Here is a 14,346-nt window from a genome sequence, read left to right as displayed (position 1 = left end):
ACTAAAATGCCACTTAGTCCCTCAAGCTCTAAGTTTAGTGAGTTTTACTCTGAGTGTTTGGCTTTGGATTGGCCAGCCCTTAGGTTATGTTTGACCAAGAAAATGGTTTTGAGCACACGCTAATTGTTACAGAAGGGCTTTCAGATTTGCTTGAGTCTCTTTAGAGCTTTCACATCCTGCACTCTCTTAATACCAGGCAGTTAAGAGACGTCTAAAGGTAATACAAGAGAGATGTTTTCAAAAGGAAATGGTGCCTTCTCTAGTATTCCGTTTCCTGGTCCAAAATTACAGTTATGTCAGACTAGTCATCCTTCCTCTCCAGGTGGATGTATCTGATGGTCCTCCTGGACCATGACTGCCAAACTCCACTTGATGATGGGAGCCCTGAGTAGCACTGAACAGGCCGCATCTCCTGAACTCTGTGTGTGATGGGAGACAGCCTGGCCTTGGGCTGGGCCCAGACCTTTCATGCCATTCCTTTACCCTCTGTCACTAAGGCTGCACAGGTTTGATCGGTCCTTCTTCTCCAACTGCTGAAGTCAGAATATTCTGACTCCTTGACTTACTTTCTCCTAAGACCCTGTCAGAGAAATGAAGATTTCAATTACTATCCTTAACTCAGGGAGACAAACAGTTTTTGGAGCTAGGTGGTATGGATCAGCAAAAAGTTACCTTTGATTCATAGCCCATTTTAAAGAGAAATACACAGTCTGAAAGTTAAATATACCAGTATCATTTTGCTTCCATTCTAAAGTTTAAAAAAACCATTTTCTATCTATGCCTAACCTTGCCTCACTTTTTTCATCCTACCCTTACTCGTGACAAGAAACCTTCAAGAAATCTCCCCTTTATAAATGTTCAAAACACAAATGGCTTTGTTATTCTCATTTCTCTGTAAACCCTCTTCCAAAATCCAAAAGGGACAAAACCCTGTTTTCACTGAATTAATTAAAATTGTATTTTTTCCAGGTGAATGTTTCTACGGGTGGTTAGAGCCTCTGTTGGCCAGAATAGCAGAGAACTACACTGCCGTCGTGAGTCCAGATATTGCATCCATAGATCTGAACACGTTTGAATTCAATAAACCTTCTCCCTATGGAAGCAACCACAACCGTGGGAATTTTGACTGGAGCCTTTCCTTTGGCTGGGAATCACTCCCCGATCATGAGAAGCAAAGAAGGAAGGATGAAACGTACCCAATTAAGTAAGATGATTGCTCTCAAAGTCTTATACACAGCTCAATTATTTGAATATGTATGCAGTCTTTGCCTTTTACAGTAATTTCCTCCAATGTAATTCACACTAACAAAGAACACACGTATTCTATATGAAAGGAATAGAAGTAGAAGAGTCATTTATTTATGTACTTGCTTACACATGGTGTTACTGACTAGGAAGCAGAATTGAGTTCTTATGTCTTCCTCCTAATCATTACTTAAGAATCTTTAAGTTTGGTTAGAAGACACTTAATGTGCTCTGCTGGGAAAGGTCACTTAAAATACTTCTTCCCCATCCCCCAAAACTCAACTCTGAAGATAGTATTTTTAGTTTTTATTATCTATATAAATTCTTGAAATTGTGATCTCTCTTTATTTGTAAATTTGATTCAGTTGCTCTTAAAATATGTTCTATTTCTCTTATTTGGCTTTTATAATAAAGTTTGACAATGAATTATTTTTCAGAACACCCACTTTTGCAGGAGGCCTTTTTTCCATATCAAAAGAGTATTTTGAATATATTGGAACTTATGATGAAGAAATGGAAATTTGGGGAGGTGAAAATATAGAAATGTCTTTCAGAGTAAGTGTATCAGTATAGCACACATATTAAATAGATCTTTCTAGTTGGCTGATACATAGTATCACGGATGCATGCAGTCTTTACTTTTTGTGCTTTCTAATATTGGAAATTTTAGAATAAGTGTATTTTCTCTTAAAATGTAACTTAATATATGTATTCTTTTCTCTCAGTGTAACAAGAAGAATCAGTTAAACGCCTGTGTCCAGGCAGTAACACCAATTAATGCACTTGTAGCTACTGAATTCCAGCCAAGATAAATATAATTAAATCTAGTGCTTCAGGAAATTGGTTGATTATCAAGGGAGTCAGAATGGAAAAACATTTATGTATAATTTTAAAGGACATTGAACTTGACTCTTTGGATTAAACAAGCTTTTTTTCCTATACATATTAAAAGTTAATATGAGAAACTAAAGGCTTTGGATGGTCTCCACATGTACGTGTATGATTTCATGAGTTCATTTCTACAATGACTTTGTCATTCATTTTTTTATCCCTTAGGCTGGAATGTAGTGGAAAAAGAACTGAACTAGGAGTTAGAAAATTTAAGTTTTGGCTCTGGCTCCATCACATAATAGCAGTGATGATCTTAGCCAAGTTTGAGCTGCTTAAGGGCAGGGGTCTTGTTTTATTCATTTCAGTATTCCCAACCTCCAGCACACATTGGCTCTCAAGCAGTTTGTTGAACTGAACATATCACCGAGCGTTCTCATTTTTCTTAAAATGAAGAGAGAGAGAGAGAGAATACAATCACTGCCCTAATATTAGCACAGGCTATTAAACATGACTTTTAGATTTTTATTTATGGCAGAATAGATTGTCAAGATATTTAAATGAGTAGTTACTGATTTAACGATTTGCCGTTTTATTTAGAGTTCATGCAAGTAAGCTTTTTGACCATCTATATAGTATGATTCTTTCTAAATAGTATGACTTTTAAAATAATGAACAACTACTTTACAAGTTTAATAAATTGTGCTTTGGTAATAATGACTATCTGGAATTGTTTTCTTGATTACAAAACTGAATCTGCAAAGGGTAAAGTCTGGGCCCACGTACTCCAGGTCTGCTATGGAAGCCAAATGCAGAAGAGCCATTGGTGAATTCCAGAGAACTTGTATAATTATTGCAAAAAGAAAAAAAAAAGAAATTTTAGAATTTATTGTTATGAGAAATCTGAAATTACTATTTCATTAAAATTCTTTTTGAAAATATGGTTTTTTTCTTTAGTCTCTACTGTTTAATAAAATTGTTCTTTATATTTAAGAACTTAACTTGAACTGGCAGGGAACAGAGACTATTTGTAAAGTTATAATAAATCTCTTATCTTGTTTTTTATCACTATCTTAAAGGTAAACTTAAAAGCAACACTTTGATTTTCCTAAAATACTGTAAATTTAAACAAATATCATTAATTATCAGGTGTGGCAATGTGGTGGGCAGTTGGAGATTATGCCTTGCTCTGTTGTTGGACATGTTTTTCGCAGCAAAAGCCCTCATACCTTTCCAAAAGGCACTCAGGTGATTGCTCGCAACCAAGTTCGCCTTGCAGAAGTTTGGATGGATGAATACAAGGAAATATTTTATAGGAGAAACACGGATGCAGCAAAAATTGTTAAACAAGTAAGTGAGAACTAAAAAATTACAACAAAAATCCACAGTAAGTTCACATGTCCATTTACTTGTTTGAGTCAACTCAAATATAAAACATTTTTTTAAAAAGTTATTTTTCAGAAACAGACTCACAGACACAGAAAACAAACTTATGGTTACCGGGGGGAAAGGGGGTGGGAAGAGATAAATTGGGAGTTCAAGATTTGCAGATACTAACTACTGTATATAAAACAGATAAACAGTAAGTTTCTTCTGTAGAGCACAGGGAATTATACTCAATATCTTGTAGTAACCTGTAATGAAAAAAATGTGAAAAGGAATATATGTATGTGTATGCATGACTGAAACATTATTGCTGTACACCAGAAATTGAGGCAACATTGTAAACTGAGTATACTTCTATTTAAAAAAAAAAGTTATTTTTTAAAGCTGGGCTTTTTAACTCAAAAATATACAATTTATTGATGCCATTTTTTTTTGAAAAAGTCAACTAAACTGCTTTTTAAAAATTAAGGCATTCTACTCGATGTGGCCCTTTTTAATAATGGAAGATGTTTAGTTTTGTAACTGCCTTGGTTCGATATTTTACTCAAAGTAAGAGTAAGTGGAACTGCTTTTAACTGGTTTTAGGTGATGTGATTAGCACCTAAGTCAGTGTGCTAAGTGGCATTTTGAACTGGAGAGAGAGAAGGTGTCAGAACGTGGCAGGAAAATGAACCGGGAGTACCAAGGCTTTTTTAATAGCAAGTTCTGATTCCATTACTCCCTGGAAAAGTGACTTTGGCTAAGCCCCTTGAGACTGTAAAATTGGGATGGCACCTCGCAGACATGGAGTGTGTGCTCCACCATGTCTCTTCTCTCTCCTTCCCTGTCTTAAAATAAAATGCTTGCCTGTCTCCCAGAGCAGCTGTGAAATAAGAAAATAAATGCTAACAAATGTATGGCACTGTGGTTGGTATTGACCTGTCCTAGATAAAAGCCCTTCAGAATCGTCATGCCTAATACATTAGAGCTGAATCCCAACAGTTTCAATGTTGGATGTGGTAAATAAACTAGACAGCTTAAGGACATGTTTCAGTGAACAGCACCCAACTCTTTGTAAGAAACAATGCCGATTTGCCAGGAGGTATATATTGAAATTAAAGGGCATCAACATTCTGAGTGTCATAAAGCTCTGGTTACCTCCTTTCACCTTTTCTTTGGTCTCTGGTGTCTCCCTGTAACATGTCAGTACAATGCAAAGCCAGAGCACTATTGGGTTAGATTGCTAACTAGTTACCCAAGGCCACCAAAACCAATCAGGCAGATTGTATACTGCACAATGGTACTTGGCTGAGCAGGCAAGTGTGTGCTAAATACAGCGTATGCTCTCTTGTCACCCACAGAGGGGCAAGCGAGCCAGCAAACCCTTATTTTTACCACAGGGCAAACAGAGCCATGTGGTAAAATTCCTTAAGCCATCCAGAAGTCCTTTAGCGTTTCATACGTTTTGCTAAAACACTTGGGTTCAAACATTGAAGCTGGTGGAGAAAATATTTTCCTTAGTTGAACTGATGAGCTTGAGTATTTATTTTTTCATATGTTTAGGCACCCACTATAATTTTCTTCAAAATTTTGCCTAGACCAAATACCTTTTCAATTTAATAGTGTTTTGTTTTGTTTTGTTTTTAGTTTTCTTAGTCCCTTTAAATAAGATAAATAAAACACAATTTATTAAAAACTTCCCTTTTTCTACTAATACATTGTTATTGTTAGGATATTATTAGAAGATACTGTTAGGAGTAAAAGTAGAAGAAATTATTCCCAAGTGTGTGTTGTTTGTGGTGCTGGCTGGGGGAGAGGGCTAAATTATGTTACACGTCAGCACTGTTTCTCTGGACCTGCTTTCTCACACCTCGCTGTACAGACCACTTCTGTGTATAAAACTGGGATCAATTTTGGATGCCCCCACTACTGTTTTTTGCCCTGAACATTTTGCTAGAGATCATTGTTCCCTGACGGAGGTTTGTGGCACAAAGGAAGAATAAAATAGCACTAGGTCAGCACTGCAGGAGTCCTTGATTCTTTTTGAAGCCAGAGTGAGCAGCAAGGCATACTTGTCGCCTAAATGAATGGTGACTGCCGTTAGACTGCATCTTGCACTTTGGCCCAGAATTTTTTTTAAGACCTAAATGTAAATACAAATAATAGCATTTGAAGTACTTTATTACTGCTGTTTTAATTAAGCATTCCCCTTCCCTTCTCATCTTTCTCCAGAAATCATTTGGTGATCTTTCAAAAAGATTTGAAATAAAGCAACGCCTTCAGTGTAAAAATTTTACATGGTATCTGAACAATATTTATCCAGAAGTATATGTGCCAGACCTTAATCCTGTTATATCTGGATATGTGAGTATTTTCCTGTTCCTTTACTGCATTCTCTTGCCACCAACATTTATGTGGTTCAGGAAAAATTGCTGAAATACTTTCTGGTTTATTGCTTTTGAGATTTTACATTATTATTATTAACAACACTTCCTGAAATTAATTGAAAAAAATGTAAGCCACATAAATTTTTAAAAAATCTAACTTGAAATTTTTCCTTCAGATTAAAAGCTTTGGTCAGCCTCTGTGTCTGGATGTTGGAGAAAATAATCAAGGAGGCAAACCATTAATTCTGTATACATGTCATGGACTTGGGGGAAACCAGGTGAGCACTGCAGTAAAAATCCTACCTTCTCATTAGCGCCTACAGTCTTGAGTAAGTTGCTGCGTATTTTCCAGAACCCCTAAATCGGTTTTATGTTCACTTAAACTAGTATGTGAAATGTTTTCAGATTAAGTTTGGCAATTAATACTGAAGTTACATAGTATTTTGATTTTCACTCTGACTCAGAGAGCAGTTTGAGGTTGCTTACCCATTCAGCAGAAAGCCAAATAAGAAAATGACAGAATAATGCCATTTGAAATAAAAAACCAGGATCTTCTGGGTGGATCTTTGATGTTGCGTTACTATTGGCATGGTGATTTTGCTAAATTATACATAAAGCTATATTTAACTGGATCCAACAGCAAATAACATAATGTTAATACCATATTTTTGTGCATCATGATATTGTATCAATATATACTGAAACAAAAGTATGTTCTTGATTCTCCTTGATTGAGAACACCTCTGCTTGAAACTACCTTATGACTGTTTTACCAGTTAGGACTGAAATGTCAAATGTCACTATGGGTAGAGAACATATTAAAATATTGTTCTTAGTTTTTAGCTTCTAGCTTCATTTCCTTGCATTTTACAAGTTAATTTCTGGAAGGATTAGACTCTTTCTTCATTAATTCAGCAAATTCACCGAGTGACCCCTGAATGCCAGATTCTCTGCTGGGTTCAAGCAATTTGGATTCTAACTCCTTCAGTAATCTGTATTTCAAAACCAACAGTTACCGTCAGGGTGATGAGGTCTGGGGTAAAACATTCAGGGTGCTCTGGGGGTATGGAGGAGGGCATTTGAAGCAGACTCTGTGCCCACACATTTTTCTGGGAAAGATGACCATTTGAAGACGTTTTTTGAATGGTATGCAGGAGTTAGTGAGGTGGCTGGCGGAAATGAGAATGGGCTGAGAATAGCATGAAGAGAGGCGTGCTAAGGGGAGGACCTGGTGTTTTTTTTTTTTTTTTTTTCTCCTGGAAATTGCAGGTCTTGTGGTTTAGAGTCCAAGATCTGTGTAGAGGGTTTTTACAATATTAAATACTCATGGTGTCCTATTTTAACAGGATGGGACTTTGATGATGTAAGTTTTAAGAAGAAAGGGCCAATTTATCTCCTGATCCAGCCTCTTCCATGTTTCTTCCTACTCAGCCTCAGCTTAATCTACTTCCAATCCTTAGTTATCCAAAGCAATCAGTCTGCTGAGGGTAGATGATGCTGATGCCCAGAAACCGTAGGTAGTAAATAGGGTCCAGGATGGTTAAGGTGTGGCTCTGAAACAGGATGGAGAGACACATGCATACACTTATATATACACATGCACACATGCATATATACCTGTATCTATATACATATACATCGTGTGTATGTATACATGTAAGTGTATACTTCTATATGCATATTTTAAAAATTTCCTTACTCTCTATTAGAAGAAAAATTATGTAAATAGTTGCATTCTTTTGGCAATAACACTGGACTATACTACTAGACTATCCTAGTAAAAACTAAGTTTCTGAGCAATGAGAAATATTTCTTCATTTGTAAAAATCTTATCACTAAATGTAAATACTTATAAACTTTTTTAGGCTTCCTCTAGTGTTTTATCTATTCTATCACAAAAGTTAAAGACATATTCTATACGTTGTTCTGTCTTCCTCTTGTTATTGCCATAAAGATGTTTTCATAGTTCTGTCTCAAATAACTTTTAAAGTATAAATAGCATATAGCTGTCTTAAAAATTTGGGGATGGTGAAATAATTCACATATTCATTCAACAAATATCTGTTTGGAGTCTGTAATGTAACTGACACTGTTGTGGTAGTGAAAAAGACAAAGTCCCTATGTTGTGGAGCTTGTGTTCTAGAAGGAAAGGAAAAAATAAATATGTAATTTTAGGTATGAATAAAAATAAAGCAGGAAAGGGGTGATAATTTGCGTGTGGGGGTGGATAGTTATTTTCAGAGGTTTAGGAAGACCTCTTTGAGAAGCTGACCTTAGAGTAGAGACCTGAGGGAGTTAGGAGAGGGACCATGCTCCAGGAGGAGGGCATCCTGGAAGAGGGACTGCAAGGCCAGAGGCCCCGAGGCAGGTAAATGGAGCAAGCATGAAGCCAGCGTGGCTGGAACAGAGTGGTCCAGGGAGAGAAGGGCGGAAAGTGAGGTCAAGGGCGTGGATAAAGCACCTGGTCATATAAAGCTTTGCTGGCCTAGTGAAGGAACTTGGATTTAATAGTTAGTGTGATAGAAGCCACCTGAGGATTTTGAGCAGAAGAAGAAGAATATTTTCTGGTTTATATTTTAAGATAATTCTGGCTTCTATCATCCTGACACAGCCATTGATTTTTTTTTATTTCCTTTAAATGTTATTTTCAATCACACACTGCATTTAAACTAGCTTGGGAATTGTAGCTCCTTGAGTACTAGATGTTTTATGATGTGATCTAACTCGATCATTTCCTCATGCTCCCTTCTACCGTTTTGATCAGATAATGATACTTTTATAGCATAAAACTCCATTGTAACAGTGTTTGAACATGCCAAGTGAAAGTATGTATTTTGATAATGTGACTGGATGGACTAACATCCTGGTGCCAGGCAGTTTAGTTCACTATGGCTTTGTAACACACTGCTTTGCTTCCTCCCATTTCTCTTCTAGTGTATTTGTCCTGCTTCTAAATTACAAGTCTCTCTAATGTCTTCAGCTAGCTAATTATGTCTAAGAATCTTCAACTATTTTCCATTCCTTACAACTTCCTTTTTAATGGTTTTTAAAAAGTAATATGGAGTGAAGTAAAGCACTAGACAACCTTTCTTATCATCTTTGAGGTCCTAAGGTTTATCTTTCTTAAAGAAGTACAGCCAGAGTGCTGTTTTTATGATCTAAACCCATTTTCTTTCAGTGACTCCACGTGAAGAACTATCAGTTATAAAAATGACTGATATTATATTTGTGGAAGGAGATAAATTAAGCATGAGGCTAAGACCAGGGGAACTCAAGATTAATTCAGCTAATGTTTGTAGAGAGCCTACTCCAATACACTTAAAGGGTTTAGGTCTAGCACATAATAAGGGCTCAATAAATATTGTGCTAAGACTAATTACTTCATTATTGAAAATCAATTATGTTCACTTATTTTATCTTAGGAATGTCAACATTATGAAATATTTGATTTGTAATGAACTTATTACTAAATACACTGCCTGACTTTGGTCTATGGTTAACAGAGTGCTATGAAAGTTATCTCTGATGGTCAGTGGGAACCCTGAGAAGAGTGTAATTTTTGTACATAGGACCGATTCAGGGAAAAGTAAAGGGGGATGGTAATATTTGAATTGGCTTTTGAAGGATCGAAAGGAGTTAGCTAGGCAGAGAAGGATCCAGAAGGATGTTCTAGGCAGGGACAGTAAAGCAAAGTCTTAGAGTTATGGATACACCTGTCCTCCATTGGTAGAATTGTATGAAAAGAATATAGTGTATAACTGGGGCAATGGTTGGTGTAAGATTGAAAATGGAAGATTTAATGTACCAGTCAAGGAGTGTGGACTTTATCTTAGCAACAGGAGTGATTCACTTAAGCAGGGAAGGTAGGGGATCAAATCAATGTTATAAAAGACTAACTGGCAGCAGAGTGGATTGGATTATAGGTTGCTGGAGGTGTTGCAGTAGAGATTTGGAGTGCCTGAACAAGAGAAGTGAGGATGTGGAAGGAAGGGTGGGTGGGATGGTAACATCTGAGAGGAAGATTCAGTAGGACTGGGGAGCTAATTAATTGGACATATGGGAGACAGAAGCATCAATAATAGTGACGATAGCTAAAAATGTATTGAACGCTTACCATGTACCAGTTACTGGTCTAAGTGTTTCACATGTATTAACCCATTTATCTTCCTATGGGGTTGGAGCTATTAAATTACCTATTTTACAGGCAAGGAAACTGAGGCATAAAGAGTGCTCTGTGAAATGTTTCTAGTTTAAAGGAAAATGTTATTAGTTGAAATGAATAAGAGAGAAGGAACCCTTGTGGAGGGGGAAAGGCAGGAAGTTAGTTGGCTTGCTAAAAGCTTCCAGGCTCTTTTCTGTGGCATCCTTCTTGCCACCATCCCAACTGATAGCCTCCAATTTCTGACATGGTGATGGAGACAATATTTCTTAATTAAGTAACTACCTGTTGGTGATAGGCTGGAAAAAGGCTGTAGTATTTTCTGTCTCAAAAACTCAGCTTACGATTCTGATACCTATTTTATTGTATTATTTTGTTGAAGTGCATATGACTCCATTATTCAGTGAGTTGATTTTTTTTTTTTTTTTGGCTGATTATTTTGCAACTGAGGCTATAGGGTACTTTTATCGGTAACAGTGTTCTTTCTTTCACAGTACTTTGAATACTCCGTTCAACATGAAATTCGCCATAACATTCAGAAGGAATTATGTGTTCATGCTGCTCAAGGTGTTGTTCAGCTGAAGCCGTGTACCTACAAAGGTCACAAGACAGTTGCCACTGGAGAACAGATATGGGAGATCCAGAAGGTACTTCAGTGTAATTAATCCACCCCTTCATGTAGTTATTTTGATTAGCTTTAACTGCTCATCTGGGAAAATGCATGCAGTGCATAGTGTGTTAACATCCTCCATCAGAACTTCTCTGTGTTAGCTCAGTCGTTGTGTATGTCTGCCCGTGTGATAAGAGTCTATCTGTGAATTAAATACTTTTAGGAGCAAAATAGTTGTAAAATTGCTTAGTTAGAGCATGAATTATGCAGATCAACAGTCTGTGGATTAGTAATAATAGTTGTTCAAATTTGTCTTTTTAGAGTTTCTTATAATACTTCTTGCAACAGTCATACATTTTTTTCCTGGCAGAGAGGAAAAAAATATTTTTTCTCACCTAAAGTGATTCTTTCCCTGTGTTAGTACTTTTTCATGAATCTAGAACTGAGAGAATATGTGAAAGGTTTTTTTCTGTTTTTAAACATATGTTTTAAAGCTTGGCTGGAACCTAGCAGTTCTTATCTGAATATTGTTTTGTGCAATACTGGAACACTGTAAGACTGATTTTTATGACTTAGGGTTTTTTTTTCCTTCTTCTTTTTGTTTTTTGGTTGGGGAGGTAATTAGGTTTTAATTTTTTTGTACCCTCCACCCCATGACTTAGGATTTTTTAAAGAGTTTGTCACTTGCAATTAAATCACTGAATTTTTTAAAAAACCTTGATTGAGACCTTGCTCTGTACACATCTCTTCATTCACCTTCTGTGAACTGAACAGTGGTGGCATAAATGGTGTTGCCTATACCAAAACCCAACAAGAATTGTATCAGACATAGCAGATCTTAGATTAAAAGTTAAGAATGGTGTACATTTGGTATATGTCTCCCTTTAGTTTTGATGAGACCATAAAGTGTTTCATATTTATCAGTTAACTTTGAGCCTTGAAACTTAATGTCTGCTGTATTTCTTTCTATTTTAGGACCAGCTTCTATACAATCCACTCTTTAAAATGTGCCTTTCAGCAAGTGGAGAGCATCCAAGCTTAGTGTCATGCAAGCCATCAGATCCACTCCAAAAATGGATTTTTAACCAAAATGATTAAGTGTTCCTTAAAATTAAGGAGTTGAAAAAGGAGATATTCATTCTCATAAAACTGTGACTAGGCATACACTGTAGTTTTTGAAAATTATGCAAAAGCAGCTAATTATAACTTATTCCAAGTGCATTTTTATTTATATCTTAAAATGTCTATGTAGCACTGCTACAGAAACCCCTTAAGTTTCCATTTCAAAGCACAATAACTAGTCATACCAAAGACTATTTTGAAATGTCCAGGTGTAGGAAGAGATGTTTACAGTATGATGAAAATAATTTTCCATGTAAAGTGATGTTTGTGTGTTTTGTATGCTTGAGAATATGCATAGCTACATTCACACACTCACAATTTAAATATTTCTTCTAGTTTTTTGGGGGGAGGGGAAAAGATTTGATACTCTATTTTTTTAACTACTTAGGAATGGATCAGTTAAGGTCAAAAATTGGCCTTTGTGTGAAACCAGGAAATTTTTTATAGATCTAGAATTTATTGTATAAAAATGCAGGTAAACTTTTTTTGCATTTTGTTTACTTATCTGTCAAATGTTTCCTTAAATATGAAATTAAATGAATAAGGAGGAGACTATTTTTAACACTTGAGTTCTTGGCAAATTTTAAAATATATTTTAGTCTAAAGTACACTTGACTTGAAGCACTTAAGTCTTCCGTAAAAGACTTTTCTTAAGTAACTATCCTGTGTTTTCCCAAAGTAATTAAAAAAAAAACAAAAACAAAAACAGCTCTTAAGTTGCTATCTGTTAAAAAGGTGTCTTTTTCCTTTCTGCTAGTCTTCTTTTTTTCTTACCAAAATTCACTAATCTTGAATGTTTATGAAATTGAATTTCAAATGCAGAATACCTGTCTCATTTATAGCTAAATTTTATTTGTTACTGATTCAATTATAGATTGTCTTTGTAATGAATTTTTTTTCACCAAAAAAAATCCCCTTTATTTCTATCTATGGAGAACACAATAAAACAAATTCTTACCACTATTGTAACTATTTAAGGGTTTTTTTTTTTGGGTAAAATATATAATTGATAATAAGTAGGGGAAGCATGAATTTTGGTCACTAAATTTCTGAGCACCAATTGTAGAGTCATCAATGTTTCTTAAGAAAAAAGATATTGAATAGAAATGGCATAAAATATAAGGAATGGAAAAGGTTCTGTGTTAGAGAATTTTAAAAATTTTGTACTAATTGCTAATAACTTTCCTTGAGCACATGATAGAGTAATTTTTTAAAAATGTGATGCTGACTTAGAAGATTTAACAATTTTTCTTTTTGATCGTATGTAGATCTCTTCTATTCTCATTTAAGAAGTAAAGTATGATTGGCTTCATGTATTAAACCTGGCAGAGCTTCAATCGTACAAAAGAAAATATTTTAAAATTATTGGCCCCATCTTCTCATTGTTTGTACTTTGAGCTTATATTTTAAAAAACCCCTGCATTCTCTCATTTATTACAACGCCAACTTTTATTTTAATTCAACTGATATTTATTGTGTGTCTGACTTTGTGCCAGAAATTGTGGTAGGCAGAGGAAGACTTATATTGCCTTTTAGCTTGGGTCTTATGGAGCAGAAAGACAATTTTTAAATAGTACAATGAGTGACATTATGATGTTATATTTTATGATGCAGATGATAGCTCACTATTCATATTTGATATTTCTTTAATAAGTAAAGATATTTCTTTATTACTATTTCTAATACTAATATGTATTATGAAATATACACTAGAGCCCAATTACAGGTACAATTTTTGTCTCAATTTGTTACTTTAGAGTGAACATCCAGGAGCAAATATTGCTCTCAGAGTTTGTTGTAACTCACAAAACAAAACAAATCCTCAAAGATATTTTATAAATGAGCTTAAGTAAAGCATTAAAAAAAAAAAAACAAATCTGAGTGCCCTTTGTGTACTAGTCATGTATCATCATGTTAAGATCCAACCAAAATCTATTTAGATTAGGTTGATTTTATTATGACTTCATTAAATGCGTTCAAAGGGAAAGTCCTTCTTAACTGATTTGGGAGCCTGAAGGGGTTGCTCAAATGTCATGTAACTCATTTCATTAGAAATTTGCCCTTTGGGGAGAGGGTAGTATCTTTTCAAATCTGAGTTTCAAAACAATGCTAGCAGGAAGTTAGTTATTTATGGAGCCTGGTTGTCATCTACCTGAGAGATCTGAATGCACTCAAGTGTGAAACTGTGGAACTCTTGTCGAACTGGAAGCTACCGTGGACATGGTCTCGTTGCTGCAGAAGACCTGGCCTGTTGTTTTCACTCCCCAGGACCAAACCTGCTCGGGTCAACCTGACGGGTGGGCTCACTGAAAGCCAAGAGGTGACCACACAATTAACTGTGGCAGAAAATCAGCAGTACACTAGAACTGCCTGTTACTGCAACTGATGATGGTGAACTTTGAAGTCCCTAGATAGACAGAGAATTGGTCTTACTGTTGACAGACAATTTAATTAAATATTAGGTAAGCCATCAAAATATAAGTTCAAAAAGGTAGGAGCAACTATTTCTGAGAGAACAAGTTTGAATGTTTGGGGGAAACTAGGAGAAAATCTAATTTTTTTTTAATTGATGCTAAGTGATATATGGTTGAGATCTATAAAAGAGAAAACAAAAATCAAATTGCTTCACA

At 35.5% G+C, this 14,346-nt stretch overlaps 1 protein-coding gene across 2 annotated transcripts in view; it reads left to right on the top strand.

Annotated features, from left to right (window-relative positions):
• The window catches only part of GALNT3 (polypeptide N-acetylgalactosaminyltransferase 3), a 39,457-nt gene extending 26,769 nt beyond the window's left edge, over positions 1 to 12,688 (top strand). Inside the window, exons 5-11 of one of the 2 annotated variants that reach the window (XM_032479607.1) lie at positions 970 to 1,204; positions 1,683 to 1,800; positions 3,223 to 3,423; positions 5,671 to 5,802; positions 6,002 to 6,103; positions 10,479 to 10,631; positions 11,570 to 12,688. In XM_032479607.1, coding sequence (XP_032335498.1) covers positions 970 to 1,204; positions 1,683 to 1,800; positions 3,223 to 3,423; positions 5,671 to 5,802; positions 6,002 to 6,103; positions 10,479 to 10,631; positions 11,570 to 11,692 — 1,064 coding nt within the window. In that variant the 3' untranslated portion in view covers positions 11,693 to 12,688. The remainder of the gene's footprint in view (positions 1 to 969; positions 1,205 to 1,682; positions 1,801 to 3,222; positions 3,424 to 5,670; positions 5,803 to 6,001; positions 6,104 to 10,478; positions 10,632 to 11,569) is intronic. The other variant, XM_032479608.1, reaches the window with a different exon arrangement.
• The last annotated feature ends 1,658 nt before the right edge of the window (positions 12,689 to 14,346 follow it).

The sequence above is a fragment of the Camelus ferus genome, chromosome 5, assembly GCF_009834535.1.
Source record: "Camelus ferus isolate YT-003-E chromosome 5, BCGSAC_Cfer_1.0, whole genome shotgun sequence".
NCBI lineage: Eukaryota > Metazoa > Chordata > Mammalia > Artiodactyla > Camelidae > Camelus > Camelus ferus.
Note: the sequence above shows the minus strand (reverse complement) of the source record. Positions and strands in the feature narration are given on the sequence as shown.